The 17,246-nt window shown below is 43.8% G+C and overlaps 1 protein-coding gene and 1 pseudogene across 6 annotated transcripts in view; one reads left to right on the top strand and one right to left on the bottom strand.

Annotated features, from left to right (window-relative positions):
- Nucleotides 1-756: 756 nt before the first annotated feature.
- Nucleotides 757-9,602, bottom strand: LOC115842542 (eukaryotic translation initiation factor 4B-like; annotated as a pseudogene).
- The window catches only part of EIF2AK3 (eukaryotic translation initiation factor 2 alpha kinase 3), a 101,485-nt gene continuing 93,656 nt past the window's right edge, over nucleotides 9,418-17,246 (top strand). For 4 of the 6 annotated variants that reach the window (XM_060309252.1, XM_060309250.2, XM_030837413.2 and 1 more), the window contains exon 1: nucleotides 9,418-9,955. In XM_060309252.1, coding sequence (XP_060165235.1) covers nucleotides 9,627-9,955 — 329 coding nt within the window. In that variant the 5' untranslated portion in view covers nucleotides 9,418-9,626. Of the gene's footprint in view, nucleotides 9,956-11,708; nucleotides 12,168-13,005; nucleotides 13,127-17,246 lie in introns of those variants that run through there. The other 2 variants (XM_060309253.2, XM_060309254.2) reach the window with 2 other exon arrangements.

Here is a 17,246-nt window from a genome sequence, read left to right on the forward strand (position 1 = left end):
ACTCAATAAAGCTGCTAAAAGAAGCAAACAGTCTTCCTCCTATCCTCCCACCCTGGTGCCTTGGCCAACCTGTTTGTTCTTCCAGAAGCAACCTTGGGACCTGTTTTCTTCTTCCAGAGAGATACAGATATAGATAGGTATAGAAATATATATTTATTTATATAGAAATACATTTACATATATAGAATGAATATATCTATATCTAGATAGATAGATAGATAGATAGATAGATAGATAGATAGATAATCACCCTCTTTTTAATACAAAATCCTAGGGCAGAGTCCTAAAAGAATTAGGGGCCATAGCCTAGGAGAGAGATTGGGTCCGACTACCGGGACAGAGAGTAACAGCCGCTGTGGTCCTAGAAAGGAGGCGCAGGCAGGCAGGAGAGCTGTAAATTGGGTTGTCAGACAGTGAGTGGAGTTGGGGCCGTGTTGAAAGGTGGGAAATACAGCAAAACAGAGACTACAAGGAAGCCTAGGGCTTATCTGTGACACACAAGATCCCTGGTCTTTTGCTGCCATAAAAGGGGACCAATATACCCTAGTTTGCCCAGAACTTTACCTGTTTTAAAACAGAAGATCCCGGAAAATCCCTCAATCACAGAACTGTTCAATCATCCTAGCGGGTTGATCCTCCCCCGCTCCCCACTAGGAGATGGTGAGTTTTATTTTATCTTGCCAGAATAGAGGTTTGATTTGCTCTCGAATGTTCCAGGGCAGAGAGAGACTAGGAGAATGCAGAGGATGTAGAGGTCTATTCGTTGTAATCATCGCCCTCATTTTCATGTTCTCTATCAAAGGAGAGAGTAGCATGACTGCTTGCAGAACTGAACCTGAAGCCTGGATTTTCTTCAGGTTTCTTTGGCTCAGGCGCCTTTTTTACCATCCTTCCCACCTTACTCCTCTGGTCGTCTTTGTTCCCTCCCTGTACTGGATTAGGGCTGGAGTTGGCACGCTGACCTCTTGGGACATTCACCCATCTATTTTCTTTTCACCTTCCCTGCGGGTCCTTCCTCAGATGGCTGAGCCGGAACTACTGTTGTTGCTCTATGTCTGAGCTCTGAGATCAGCTTCCCCCAAGCATTCTTCTTTGGTGGAGGGGCTGGCATTACCTTTGGAGGCTGCTCAGGTATGGGAGGCTTGGAAGTTGGAGAGCGACAATCTTCCACCTTATTGAATGTTTCCTTTTCTAAAGACTTCTTTCTCTTTTCTTCGTGCATTTCTGCCAGATGCGGCTGAGGTCCGTCTGTGATGACTTACTTCCTCTCCTCAACCCTTCCCTTTCCTGAGTCTCTTTACTTGGGCAGCTTTTGTGTCTCTCCCGAGGTTGAAGTTCTTGTTTGGGGGAACGTGTCTAGCGACTGTGTCAGTTAGGCTTTGCCCCTCTACAGACAGAGGCTGCTCGTCTGGACTGCAAGGTGCTAGCAGAGGAATCATCTTCCTTGGGAGTACCCTGAGGCTTTACATTCACGTTGGGTCTGTGGGTGGGAGGACCTCTATCATCATGCCTATTTTCATCTCGGGAGCTCCAGGACCGGTCATCTCGTCTGTCATATCTGTCTTCATAGTGGTCCCCTTTTTCTCTGTAGTTATCATCCCTACGGTGCATGACCAAATGGTCTTCCTGCCACTGCCTGTCCTGTAATCATAGCCTCTGTCATAGTCTCTACTGCCTCAGTCATCATAGCAATCCCAGCCCCCATATCAATCCATATCCCAGTGTGAACCATCCTACTACTCATCCTGACACCCATCATGGTATCAGTGTGAATCACAATGATCTCAACATTTGTGTCCAAAGCTATCGTCACTTCTTCTGGGCAGGTAGTCATCAAAGCTGTCTGCAGCAGGATGGGCCCTACGGTGTATACATGTTTTGTCAGAATACCGATTTCTATCTTGGCCAAAAGAATGATCCTTCCTGTATTCATCCTGTACTTGATCAGCAATGTCCATTTGAAATCCCCTGTTCCCTAGAAACACTTCACTGTTGCTCAGCATACTGAGCAAGGAATCCAAACTCAGGTCCTCAAACTCAGTATAACCAAAACGTCTCAACCTCCTTGCTGGGTTCACGGGGTAAATGCATTGGACTTGGGGTGACAATGATGAATCAATGCAGGTTCATTGATTGTAGCAAATGTACCACTCTGGGAGGGTGCGGATTTTGATAGAGGGGGTGGCTGTGGGTATGTGGGGAGAGGAGGTATTTGGGAACTCTGTACTTTCTGCTCAGTTTTGCTGTAAACCTAGAGTACTAAAGTCTACTTTTTAAAAATTTTAAGTCATTTTAAAAATCAGCTTTTCCAGATATAATTATGATTACATCAGCTTTCTTTTTGCTACTGTTTGCATGTACAAGTTTTGCATGTACACCTTACAGGTAAGGTGTGTCTCTTACCGTTTATCTAGTCTGATAAGCTTTGTGTTATAGCAGGAGGACTTATCCCATACATGTTTAATGTAGATACTGATATACGGGCATTTATAACTACCACTTACTGTTTTTTTTTCTCTAACTGTCCCACCTGTTTCTTGTCCTCTTTTTCCTATTTTCCTGCCCACTTTGGATAAATCACATATTTTTATTATTCCATTTCCTCTCTCTGTTAGTTATACAACCTTTACTATTCTTTAAGTGATAACCCTAAGATTGTAACATGCATCCTTGACCTAATACAGTATAACATAAATTAGTACTTTACTTTCCCAGACAATGCGAAGATCTTTGACTACATTAACTGCATTTGCTTACTCCCACATTTTGTGCTATTGTTAAGTATTTTATTTTATTTATTTATTTTTAATTTATTTATTTTATTTATTTTTATTTTTGGCTGTGTTGTGTCTTCGTTGCTGTGCACGGGGCTTTCTCTAGTAGCAGCGAGCGGGGGCTACTCTTTGTTGTGGTGTGCGGGCCTCTCATTGCGGTGGCTTCTCTTGTTGCAGAGCACGGGCTCTAGGTGCACAGGCTTCGGTAGTTGTGGCACGAAGGCTCAGTAGCTGTGGCTCACGGGCTCTAGAGCACAGGCTCAGTAGTTGTGGTGCACGGGCTTTGTTGCTCTGTGGCATGTGGGATCCTCCGGGACCAGAGCTCGAACCCATGTCCCCTGCATTGGCAGGCACATTCTTAACCACTGTGCCACCAGGGAAGCCCATGTATTTTAATATTATGTACATTTAAATTCTATGTGTTACTTAAAGCTCCAAAAGGCATTAGCATTATTCTACAAAACAATAATTTTCATTTATATTTATCCCCAAATTTACCCTTTTCAATAATCATTAGTTCTTGTGCCCTTCATTTTCAGATTTCCATCTTGGATCATTTTCTCTCTATCTGAAAAACTCCCTTCAGTATTTACTTTACTCTAAGTTTGCTGACAGCCAGGTTCTTTTATTGTTTTTAAAGTTTTTGTATTGCTTTCATTTTTTAAAAGACGTTTTCACTGAGTACAGTATTATAAGTTGTCAGTTCATTTCTTACACCACTTTAACATTGTCATGTCTTCGTCTAAGTAATCTGTCAATCTTACTATTGTTTCTTTGAAGGCAATGTGTATTTTTTCCTATGGTTTTTTTTTTTTTTTTTTTTTTTTTTGCTGTACGCGGGCCTCTCACTGTTGTGGCCTCTCCTGTTGCGGAGCACAGCCTCCAGATGCGCAGACTCAGCGGCCATGGCTCACGGGCCCAGCCGCTCCACGGCATGTGGGATCTTCCCGGACTGGGGCACGAACCCGTGTCCCCTGTATCGGCAGGCAGACTCTCAACCACTGCGCCACCAGGGAAGCCCCCCATTTGTTTATTTTTGTTTTTATTTCCATTATTCTGGGAGACAGATTGAAGAAGATATTGCTGAGATTTATGTCAGAGAGTGTTCTGCCTATGTTTTCCTCTAGGAGTTTTTTAGTGTCTGGTCTCACATTTAGGTCTTTAATCCATTTTGAGCTTATTTTTGTGTATGGTGTTAAAGAATGATCTAATTTCATTTTTTTTCTTTTTTTTTGTTGGTCCAGTTTGCCCAACACCATTTGTTGAAGAGACTGTCTTTCCACCATTGTGTAGTCTTGCCTCCTTTGTCGTAGATTAATTGACCACAAGTGTGTGGGTTTATCTCTGGGCTTTCTATCCTGTTCCATTGATCTATATTTCTATTTTTGTGCCAGTACCATACTGTTTTGATGACTATAGCTTTGTAGTATAGTCTGGAGTCAGGGATCCTGCTTCCTCCAGCTCTGTTTTTTCTTTCTCAAGATTGTTTTGGCTATTCAGGGTCTTTTGTGTCTCCATACAAATTTTAAGATGTTTTCGTTCTAGTTCTGTGAAAAATGACATTGGTAATTTGATAGGGGTTGCATTGAACCTGTAGATTGCCTTGGGTACTATAGTCATTTTGATGATATTGATTCTTCCAATCCACGAACATGGTATATCTTTCCATATGTTTGTATCTTCTTCAATTTTTTTCATCAGCATCTTATAGTTTTTGGAGTATATGTCTTTTGTCTCCTTAGGTAGGTTTATTCCTAGGTATTTTATTCTTTTTGATGTGGTGGTAAATGGGATTGTTTCTTGAATTTCTCCTTCTGATCTTTCATTGTTAGTGTATAGAAATGTGACAGATTTCTGTGTATTAATTTTGTAAACTGCAACTTTACCAGATTCACTGATGGGCTCTAGTAGTTTTCTGGTAGCATCTTTAGGATCTTCTATGTATAGTGTCATGTCATCTGCAAACAGTGACAGTTTAACTTCTTCTTTTCCAATTTGGATTCCTTTTATTTCTTTTTCAGTACTCTGGTTCTGACTCTAGCCTGTAAGTTTCCACTCATCTTTTTTTGTGTTTCTGCCATTGCCATAAGAATAAAGTGTTTTGGCTACATCATTCAATCCTCAGGCACAGGGTGTGAAAGCATAAATTTTTTTAAAGCCACTTCATTGTTGGGATGGCTCCTTATTATTTTTATGGCAATAGCCCACGGACACAGCATATTTCACTGTATGGCAAACTCTGCTGGGTGCCTACCTATATAAATTCTTTCATTTATAAATGCTTTGAACAGATATTTCACAAAAGAAGATATATAAATGTCCAATAACTACATTAAAAGATGTTCAAAATCATTCATTATCAGGGAAATGCAAACCAAAACCACAATGAGATGCCATTGCATATCCACTAGAATAGCAGATGTTAAAAGACTGACAATATCAAGTGTTGGTGAGGATTTGGAACAACTTGAACTCTCACACATGGCTAGTGGAGTGTAAAATGGTACGACCACTTTGGAAAACTATTTGGCAAATTGTCATAGAGTTAAAAATACATCAATCACATGAGCCAGTAAGTTTACTTCTAGGTATTTACTCAAGGGTTATAAAAACCTATGTTTCCACAAAAGAGTTGTACATGAAAGTTCATAGCAGCTTTATTTATTTATTTTTAATAATATTTATTTATCTGGCTGTGCCGGGTCTTAGTTGCGGCACACGGGATCTTCTAGTGGCAGCATGCAGGTTCTTAGTTGCACCATGTGGGATCTAGTTCCCTGACCAGGGATTGAACACGGGCCCCCTGCATCGGGAGCGCAGAGCCTTAACCACTGGACCACCAGGGAAGTCCCAGTAGCTTTATTTGTAATAGCCAACAATTGGAAATATCCCGATGTACACCACTAGGTGAATGGATAAACAAACGTGGCCTAGATACAATAGAACACTCCTCGGCAGTAAAAATGAACAAAGTATGGCTGCATGCAACAACATGCATGAAGTTAAAAGTATAAGGAGTGAGAGAAGCCAGACACAAAAGAGTCTATACTGTATGATGACATTTATTAAAAATTCTAGAAAATCCATTGTGACTGAAAACAGATCAGTGATTACCTGGGGGCTCGGGAGTGAAAGGAGGGACTAACCGCAGAGGGATGTGAGGATGCCCTTGGGGGTGATGAAATATTCTGTTATCTTGACTGTGGTGTATGCATTTGTCGAAACTTATCCAAGCATGCGCTTTCAATAGGAAGACTTTATCGTACATGTACTATACTTCGATAAAGCAGATTACAAATTCCCTCCTCATCATCACTAGCAGAACCCCAGTTTTGTTCAGAGTGGCAGTATGCTATCCTAGCAGACTATGTGACATAGTCTTGACCTTTGAATTGTAAGTGGAAGTCCTCTACTTGGGGCTTCCAGGGAAGTTCTTTAAAAGAGGGCAAATTCAGGTGGTAAATGTCTTCTGTTGTTCCCCTTTTCCTACCCATTGTAAAGAAATGATATTGGGCATGCCATCCTGAAATCATGAGATGACAAGCACGAGGAACAAAAGTCATACATGAAGAGTGGAAAAACAGAAGGAGCGTAAGACTAAATAAACCAATGTGGCACTGCCGTGTCACTAAGAAAAATAAATCCCTTCCTTGTTTCAGCCATTATGTGGCCTTTTTTTTTTTATTAATTACAACCAGATACAATCTCAACAGATACAGACATTCTCTGTTCATGGACTGAGCTTATGATACTAAAGCTCTAACCTGTTTTCCTGACCTTCTTGACCAAGCTGTTTTAGAATCTTAATTGTTCTGGGCAGCCCTGGCTCAGGGACGGAACCACCAGCTTCTTTTCCTGGCTCAGACTCATTGATCAGCATCACGCCTGGTCCCAACTTTTCATACACTTCCCTGAGGTGCTCAGACTCACTTTCCAGAGCTCCCATGCAGTCACTGCGGCTCTGCTCGCTGTTCTAAAACTGGCAGACTCTCTTTCCCCTCCCAGTTATTTTTTTCCCACTCGGATGACGATGACTCAGGACTTTCTTCTTTTTCCAAAATGGAAATATTTGCATGGTTTTTTTTTTTTTCTGAGTATGAAGCTTGACTCTCCTGACATTTTCCACCACTGCCCTTCTGCCTGTGCCCTTTTCATCATAGCACTTGTCTTGGTTTTAATAATATATTATTAGTGTCTGTCTCCCTAACTAGATAGATATTAAGCTTCAGAAGGGCAAGGACCATGCCTGTTTTGTTCACATCTTTATTCCCATTACATGCAGGTGGCTACATGGTACTCCCTGAATGGTAAGTGAACACATGAATGAACAAAACTTCCACATCATTTACAGGTGGCAAGCAGATCCCTAATTCATTAGCTCAGATTATTGCTCGTGACATGATCATTTTTTGAAAAAGTTACAAAACCGTGAGGACTAGGTCCACTAAAATATATATATCAATACTAGCTAATTTCAAATGAGCCATTACAAGTAGTCAACAATCATTTTTCACCTCAGGTTAATTTTCTGACACATCCCTCTTATAACCTCTTACTTAGGAGATCTTATCTCCTGTTTTGTTGAGTAGATAGTGATCAACTAGTTTGAGCTCTCTCATCTATTTTCTCTTCATTGCAAAGTAATTTATTCTCTAGGGGTACTCTCTAATCTCCACTTTCAACATGGAAGGCATAGCAGTCTCTGTTTTCCCCAGATACTCTGGGATCTTGCTTCCTTAATTGCCCCCTTCTATCTATAGCAACTATAATCTCTTCCATTTATCCCTTTCCCTTCTGTCCTCAGATATTCATTCATTCAAGAAATATTTATTAAACACTTACTAAACACTTTGTATTGTTTTTAGGCTCTTTGAATACATCAATGAGTAAATGTTCATGGAATTTATATAGGAGTGGAGGGAGACAGACAGTAAACACGTATGTAGAGTTTTTAAGATTTAAGGAGAGAAATAAAGCAGGGGAGGAGTTTAGGAAGGGTGGTCCTGAGAGTCTTCACTCGGAAGGTAACAGAGCCTTGAAGGAAGTGAGGGAACAAGTCTCACGAGTATCTGGGTGTTACGGGCTGAATTGTGTCCCCCCTCAAATTCATATGTTCAAGTCCTTACCCCCAGTACCTCCGAATGTAACCTTATTTGGAGAGAAGACTTTCAAAGAGATTAAGTTGAAATGGGGGTGGTAATGAGGGTTATGATTTGGCCCACGTGGAAGCAGGAAAACCAGTGAAAAGTGTTTTTATATAGGAAAGACTGATGTGCTGGGTTAACTATAGCTGATAAAATGAAGATGGAGAATTGTGTTTTGAATTTAGCAACGGTGGCCACAGCTAGAGCAGTTTGGTGGAGTTGTGTGCCCCAAAGCCCGACTGTAGTGTGTTTGACAAGGAGAGAAGAGGAATTAAAGACAAGGAGTTCAGAGTTTCGCTGTACTGAGCAACAATGAAATGTGGGAGGTGGAAGGCGAAGTGGGGGGTTTCGCTTCTTTTGCTTTTGGACACAAGAAATTAAGAGCATGTCTGTATGCCGGTATCTTAAAAAAAAAAAAACTTCAGAATTCTGATGGGGTCATAGCCTCCCAGCTATAGCTGCCCAACCAGTCTTCTAATCTTTGGTGCTCTTCTTTTGAAAACACTGCTGAAGAATCCACAGAAGTTGGTTGTTCCTAAACCACAACTCTTATCACTTCACTCAAAAATCTTCACGGTGTCCTTAACTGCATGAAAAGTTCGAAAGCCTTAGCCGAACGTTCAAATCTTCTCCAGTTTGGCCTTTTGCGGTTTTAACTCTTTCTTTGCTCTATAGTGAGGTACAAAGCATGGCAGACCAGGATCAGAAAGCTTGGATGAAAGTCACGGTTCTGTAAATAACTAGCTATGTGACTTTAGAAAAATGACGTAAGTGCACCGGCCCAGGGCTCCTTCTCCTTTATAATGAGGAAGGGGCGTGTCGGATAGACTGGATCACGTAGGTCACCGGCATCTCTAACCAGCCGTAATTCTCAACACCGTCGCGGAAAACGCAGGATCGTCTCCTCAACTCACGTTACCCCTTCCACTTTCAGGAACTACACGTTTTGTGCGGTCACTCATTTTCCCTGCTCTTCTTTTGCCTATCCAAAAGAACCAGGTTTTACAGCGGTAACCCCTTGAAGGTCGGCCGCCTCCCCGCCACCAGGGACTAGCCTCCCACTCTTCCTTTCACTTGGGACTTTCCTCTCCACATTCAGAATCCGCCACGTATTAAGTGCCGCTTCCAACCAATCAAGAAGAAGTTATCTCAGACTTTTGAGGGGCATCGGCTTCCACCACTGATCTTCAAGTGTTCTCTAGCGCCTCGCTTTGAGGGGCGAGGCCAACCAGCACAATGGCCAATCTGCTCTGGGGAAAGGTATTCTGGGAACTGCGGAGCTCATCAATCAGGTAAGAAGGTTGCCGGGAGGAGCGTTTCTCATTGGTAACCGCGTCCGGAAGAGGGCCGGGCCTCGGGCTAAGGAAATACAATTTGATTGGCAGGCGTGCTGTTGACAACCAGGGAAAGCCCACCTTCTCCAACAGGACTAGCCTGGGAGCCCAGAGTGGCAGAGGCCGCAGCCAATCAAAGAGCAGATGCGCGGAAAGTTTGCTCAATGGGCGATGTCCGAGGGAGGCTGTCACTCAGGTGGCGGTGGCTGAGGCCGGGCTAAGACGTGGCCTGAGAAACGCGGCTGGACGTCCTGACCGTCGGAGCGGCGGCTGGGGTCCCTAGCACGTCCTCGCCCTTGTCCGGGGCTCCGAGCGGCGGGAGAGGCGGGCGCCGGCGGCTGCACCTCCATGCCCGCGCGCGGGGCGGGCCGCTGATGGAGCGCGCCGCCCGCCCGGGGTCGCTGGCACGGGCGCTGCTGCTGCTGCTCCTGCTGCTGCTGCTACCACCGCTGCAGCTGGGGCTCGTGACGGGGACGGTGGCCGCGCGGCGCGCTTCCGACTTCCCCGCATCGACAGTGGAGGCGGCGTTCGGCCTGGGGGCCGCGGCCGCTCCAACTTCGGCCGTGCGGGTGCAGGCGGCGGGCGCCGTGACTGCGGCGGAGGTGACGGTGGAGGACGCCGAGGCGCTGCCGGCGGCCGCGGGGGAGCAGGAGCCGCGGGAGCCGGAACCGGATGACGAGGCCGATCTTCGGCCGTGCCGCAGGTGAGGGGCGCGGGCAGAGCACCCGGACCGCTGACCCCGGGAGTCTACTTGTTTATGCGCGTGCGCCGCGGAGGATCTGGTGGCCGCGGTCCCCCCTCGGCCACGGCCTCTCGCTGGCGGAGGACTGCTGCTGACCTGGGGGAGAACGCGGGGCCGCCTTGCCAGCCCCTGGACCGGAGACTGGCCTCGCTCCGCTCCCCGGCGCCCGATTCTAGCTCCCAGGCGCAAGCAGCATCCTCCAAGGTACCTGGAGGATGCTCGGAGAATGGAGGTCGAGGTGGGAGAGAAACGTCACTTTCCCTCTTGCATTGCTTTCGAGCTTTACTAGTACCCCAAGGGACTTACAGACCCCATTTTTTTTCTTTCGTGAATAACCTTATGTCTGTGCTGGTGTGACAGCTGTTTGGGGAAAGGACTTCACAAAGAGATTTCAACGTTTCCCTTTAAACATATCCCTGTAGTGCCCACGGACCAGGGTTGAGGTCAGTATTTCTGTAATTGAGTTCTGCGGAACACCTGCATCAGAAGCACCTGGGGATGCTGGTTAACTGTACAGTTTTCTAAGTCCGGCTCCAGATTTACTGAATTAGACTTTCTCAGGGTAAGAACCTGGAATCTGCAAATTTAACACGCACTCCAGACAATTCTTGAACACACTAAAGTTTAGGAGCTATGGGTGTGTTCTTGAATTTTGGTAGTTCTTTGATATTTATAGGGTTTACTATATAAACATTTAATATAGGGCTGTCTTGGTTGAGTTGCTTCATCTCCTTAAAAACGTTATTTCAAGATACATGTTTTAAAGCACTTTTCAAAGTCTGGACACAAATGTAAGGCATTTTAATGGTAAAATATTTTGCAGATGACTAATCTTAGCACACCCAGGGGGAAAGTGATTTAATAAATGGAATGATAACAGGAGCATCAGATAAATTAATCCAGAATCTGGATTAGAATGTATTGTAAATTTACAATGTGGTAATTACTAGATTATGACAAATGAGGTTTAATTTTTCAGTTAAATATCAGAACCTTGAGATTTTGCCTGGAGACTACCATAACTAGGATACGTACTAAAATTCTAGAAGCACCCCTTGAATGTTTATATGCAGATGTTTTTAAAGTGGCAAACGTCTGGCAAAATTTTCATAGGTTTTGCTAATGAGTTAGCTATTCAGAAAGAGTGTTTTTGTTTCTCTTAAAGAAACTTCTGAAGCACTTGCTCAAAGTAAGTTACATGAAGTAGAGAAACATGTTTCATTTTTCTTAAAATACACATCCACTGCAGCAGGTATTTATTGGCACTTAAGAGGCCCCCAGGATGCCCTGGGGTTACAGAGCTTAGGCAGATAGCCCCTGTCCTCCAAGAGGAAGTGCAGTTCAGCAGTGAGGATTAAATAAGGGGACCCATAATGACTGTACAGGGCAGAAGCCATGCAAATTACGTGCCATCAGTGTCCCAGGGTTTTTGTAGTGTTCAGTGGGTGGGGTACCCAGGTGAGGTAGAAGAGAAGATGAGAAAATGTTGTGGCAGAATGAGTTGTTTCCTGAAAAGTGGGTAGAACTGTGATGGGCAGAGGCTGGACTTGAGGAGACAGCAAGAGGTGCAAAAGCTGGGAAGTATGTTTAGGGAACATTATTTTGTTTGTATGCATCTGTGTGCGTGTGTGTGTGTGTGTGTGTGTGTGTGTGTGTGAGAGAGACCTGTGCGTACGAGAGAGATACAGACATATGTGTGCTGGGCAGCGAGGGATAGAAGATAAGGCTAGAAAAATAGGTTGGGGCACATTGTGTGTATACAGCCATATGCTAGTAACATCGTCATCACTTGGGAACATGTTAGAAATCCAGAATCAGGCACCGCCCAGATCCACTGAAAGAGTATCTGCGTTTTAACAAGATCAGCGTCAATTCACATACACACTACAGTTTGAGAAGTCTTGGTGTAGAGTATCTCGAATGCCAGACCTGATTGAAGTTTGTGCTTAAGGAATATTTCTCCAGCAATGCTGTGTACTGAAAACTTGAGGAAAGGATACCAAAAGGAGCGTGTTATAGCGGTGCCGATGAGAGGTGTACTACTGTCCAGTGGATATAGAACAGAAGGGGTAGATTTGAGAGATCGGAAGCAGAACCTTGGTTCCTGGCAAATGAATTGATTCCTCCTCCCTGGGTACCGCCGTCTGAAGATGGAGAACAGGGTGGCTAAAAGGTGAGAGCACAGGTGGGAAAGTGGAAAGATTTAGGGGAGCAGGGAGGAAAAGGTAAGGGGTTTGGTGTTGGACGTGGTGACTTGGAGGTGCTGGCAGGACATCCAGAGGGAGAGATTAGGTAGGAAACAAGCGACTGCAGTTGGAGAGATGTCAGGGCAAATGGTTGAAACTGTGTGAAGAGGAGACTCATGATAAAAAGATCACGAAATGCCTTATGTTTTAGAGAAGATGAGCCAGCAAAGGAGACAAAGATACAGCTGGCTAGGCTGGAGGCGTAGGGTGAGGACTGAGAAGATGAGGGATTTGGGATGAGCACAGTTATAGGAGTTAAAGAGTCATCCTTTTGGGGAATTCCCTGGTGGTCCAGTGGTTAGGACTCTGCGCTTCCACTGCCCAAGCCACGCTCTGCAGCAAAAAAAAAAAAGATTCATCCTTTTTGGCTCCACTTCCTTAGTCCCTCACTGTTAAACCTGATGGGACCTCTGCCTCTGATCTTTATACATTCAGAGGGTGGGAGCCTATACAGACAGGCTGAAAAAGAAAGGAATAGAAGAGGAGGCGAAGGTAGTTGGCAAGCAAGAGGACCACTTCTTTCTCAGAAAGAAGAGTGAAAATAGAGGAATTTTGCCTGCCAGAGAGTAAGTGATCTTTGGCAAACAGAATTGGCTGGGAAGAGATAGGCCAGGGTTTAAGGGTCTTCCTGGTAACTTAAGATAGTGTGGAAAGTTTGAGAAATCTTTTTTTTTTTTTTTTTTTACGGTACGTGGGCCTCTCACTGCTGTGGCCTCTCCCGTTGCGGGGCACAGGCTCCGGACGCGCAGGCTCAGCGGCCATGGCTCACGGGCCCAGCCGCTCCGCAGCATGTGGGATCTTCCCGGACCAGGGCACGAACCCGTGTCCCCTGCATCGGCAGGCAGACTCTTTCACTGCACCACCAGGGAAGCCCGAGAAATCTTGAGTAAGTAGATTGGCAGAATCAACAAGAGATAAGTATGCAATGTTTGTAAAACTTTTGTTGTTAAGTGCTCTTCAGAAAAAAGTAAAAAAAAGAGAATATCAGTTCTATAATAATAGACCAATATCCTGTTTATTTAAAGAAGGAAGATTAGGGGAACAAATTTGGATTAACCAAGCCTTTATTGCAAGCAGCTGTGAAAAACCATGGTCCTTGCAAAACTTTTTAAAAGAGGGAGATGGGGAATGAAGGTCTTTGTTTTTGCATGTTGTCTTTTGATGCCAAGAAGCAGAATGAGTCTCGCTAGTTTATTTTTTTTTTTATCTTGTTGAAATTTTCATTGGTTTCAGTCTAAATGCTTACTCTGCATCTCAAACATGTGAATGAGTGAGTAAACTACTTTTTTCCCCTTTAAAAAGTAGCTAAAATAAACTTGTTTTTCTGGTAGCAGTCTTGTCAGTGCTTGTCCTGTTAAATATTACATTTAGTTGAAATTTAAATGAGATGGTCAGTGCAGAAAATTGGGAAGAAAGTCAAAATCTCACCTCACTGTTCGGTTTTGTGCACGCACATTGGCATAAGTTGTGAGTTACCAGTTTTCCGACTTCAGCACAAATAACAAGCTGCAAAGTGTCACTTGGGGTTCTTGTGATGGGATGAGCATCTTCATATTGACATCGGACAGCCCCGGAAGTTGTAAAGCACTAGTTTTAACTATGACACTAATTTGTAAAATATGTGTTCCTTTTGCCTCTGAGTTCCCTCTAACAAAAGTATTACTAAATTTGACATTCATCTAATGGTGCTTCTTTAATTTGTGCACCTGTAAACTGAAATTTTTGGATTTAATGAGTTGTAACCTGAAAATACTTTGCAAATGTAAGATGATTTAATTTTATTTATTTATTTATTTATTTATTTTTGGGGGGGTACACGGGCCTCTCACTGCTGTGGCCTCTCCCATTGCAGAGCACAGGCTCCGGACGCACAGGCTCAGCAGCCATGGCTCACGGGCCCAGCCGCTCCGTGGCATGTGGGATCCTCCCGGACCGGGGCATGAACCCGCGTCCCCCGCATCAGCAGGCAGACTCTCAACCACTGCCCCACCAGGGAAGCCCCTTTATTTATTTTTTATACAGCAGGTTCTTATTAGTTATCTATATTATACATATTAGTGTATATATGTCAGTTCATCCCACCACCTGCCCCCGCCCCTGCCCCCTGCCACTTTCCCCGCCTTGGTGTCCAGACGTTTGTTCTCTACATCGGTGTCTCTATTTCTGCCTTGCAAACCAGTTCATCTGTACCATATTTCTAGATTCCACATATATGCGTTAATATATGATATTTGTTTTTCTCTTTCTGACTTACTTCACTCTGTATGACAGTCTCTAGGTCCATCCACGTCTCTACAAATGACCAAGTTTCGTTCCTTTTTATGGCTGAGTAATATTCCATTGTATATATATACCACATCTTCTTTATCCATTCATCTGTCGATGGGCATAGAGCATGCTTCCATGACCTGGCTATTGTAAATAGTGCTGCAGTGAACATTGGGGTGCGTGTGTCTTTTTTTTTTTTTTTTTTTTTTGTTTGTGGTACGTGGGCCTCTCACTGTTGTGGCCTCTCCCGTTGCGGAGCACAGGCTCCGGATGCGCAGGCTCAGCGGCCATGGCTCACGGGCCCAGCCGCTCCGCGGCATGTGGGATCTTCCCAGACCGGGGCACAAACCCGTGTCCCCTGCATCGGCAGGCGGACTCTCAACCACTGCGCCACCAGGGAAGCCCTGCATGTGTCTTTTTGAACTATGATTTTCTCAGGGTATATGCCCAGTAGTGAGATTGCTGGGTCATATGGTAATTCTATTTTTAGTTTTTTAAGGAACCTCCATACTGTTCTCCATAGAATTCCCTTTTATTTCTTTCTCCTCTCTGTCCTTTTACAAATTGATCTGATCTGAATCAGTGGTACAGAAATCTGTGGTCTTCCTCAGATCTTCAGATTCATAATCAAGTCTTTTTTTTTTAAAACTAAAATGACTATTGAATAATAGAGTCTTAGGATACACTGTTGAAAGGGAACTCAGTTATCTGCTCACTTTTCTGACCCCAGACTTTTAAATTTGACTACAAATCACACTGAAGAAAGAATTTGTGCATAAGTATCAAGGCAGGCTGTAAGCCAAAATAAACATGCTTTAGGTGAGTAATGGATTAGCCTACCTGTCTATAATTGTCTTTTTTTAAAAAATTTTTTTAAGTTTTTGGCTGCGTTGGGTCTCCATTGCTGTGCATGGGCTCTTCTCTAGTTGCTGCGAGTGGGGTCTACTCTTTGTTGCGGTGCCGTGGCTTCTCTTGTTGTGGAGCACGGGCTCTAGGTGCACGGGCTTCAGTAGTTGTGGCTTGCGGGCTCTAGAGCGCAGGCTCAGTAGTTGTGGCTCACGGGCTCTAGAGCGCAGGTTCAGTAGTTGTGGCACATGGGCTTAGCTGCTCCGCGGCATGTGGGCTCTTCCTGGACCAGGGATCGAACCCATGTCCCCTGCATTGGTAGGCAGATTCTTAACCACTGCGCCACCAGGGAAGCCCCTATAATTGTCTTTTTAGCTTAACTGACACCTGGACTCTGGATATGATATGTGACAGGATTGAGGAAATGGTTCTGTATTCACACTCCTGGGCGCAGAAGGCGACCTGTCTTTATCAGCTGCTGTGAGCTGTGGCTTCCACATGTTCCTTCATTTCCTAAATACTGCCTGGAAACTCCATCTGCTTTTTTTCCTTTTTTTGTAAGAGAGGAGCTGCCTGTACATTTTTATTACAAAACGTTTTAAAATACAGAAAGGAGAGCTGGTAGGTTTCAGAACTAAATGTGAGAGGGGAGATTAATTTTTAATTTTTTTCACGCTGCTCTGTCACTAACCATTTTATTTAAAAGGTTTCCTAGGATAAAGCAGAAAAAGTGCTTTGAAAAATGTTTTAATCTAACTGGAAAATGATATCTGCCGCTCTCATGTGGTTTATAACATTGAAAACTTAGATTGTATTTCTTTAAGGTTTAGGTGATATGTCAAAGTTATATAGTTAGTACGTTTCGGCACTATGTTTGGATTTGGGGCATGGCTAGTCTTGTGACAGGTTTAAATAAAGGAAGTTTGATTGGAAGATTTACTTAGGTGAGGACTAAGAAGTAAAGTACAATTAGTACGTTTGTTTTTCAACAAGAATCTGTGCTTCCTTGAGTGACAGCATGTATTTTAGGAAGAGGATTCTTGGTTACATCAAAAGAGCAGATTTAACCCAATCACATTTTTAACTTTGTGACGTCTTTTTCCCCACAACAGGAAATGTACAATTTTAAAATAAGCAGTTGTTACTGTAGAAACCATTTAATTGATACAATGTTCTACTGTCACCTGCGTCTGTTTCACCTGGGAAATTTATACAGGCATTAAGACCCCTTCAAAGTTACTGTATGAAGGAATTCAGCATTTACTTATCAGACTCGGATAAACTTAATTGTAAACAGCCAGGTATTCTGGGTGACAGAAGTCAGAGCAAACAAAATTTTTTTTAAAATTGGGTATCCATTGTGGCCTAAGGTCATTTCTGCTCGGTTAAGGGCAAAATCAAAGCAGTAGCAGGATATGTGGCATCTTGATGAGACTTCTGGGAGGAATGAAAGCTGCACATTATAGTAATATAGGAGTTGCCACTTACACAGACATAGGGCTAACAGAACGATAGAGTTAAAAACCCTGAAGTTTAGGCTTCAGAATTCTGTCCAGAACCTCTTCTTCTGGTGCCTTAGGCAAGTGCATCTTTTCACATCTTTCTTAGCTTCTTTTTTGTTTTTGTTTTATGTGAATAGTAGTATCTGCCCTAGCAAGAGTTATTCATTCAACCAACATTTATTGCATTTGATTAGGGGCTCTGCACTGTTAGGTGCTGAGGGTAGATAAATGGGCCCCTGGGCTGTCCTGGAGTCCCAGGTCTGAGAGGGAGATACATGTGTTAGAGAATTAGCTGTACTAGAATGGATGAAAAGTGACATAAGAAGAGTTTGAGAGTGAAGAGAATGGAGACGTCAAGTGAGTGAGTCCTTGAAAGTGAAGTGTCAAGGA

Source organism: Globicephala melas, chromosome 12, assembly GCF_963455315.2.
Source record: "Globicephala melas chromosome 12, mGloMel1.2, whole genome shotgun sequence".
NCBI lineage: Eukaryota > Metazoa > Chordata > Mammalia > Artiodactyla > Delphinidae > Globicephala > Globicephala melas.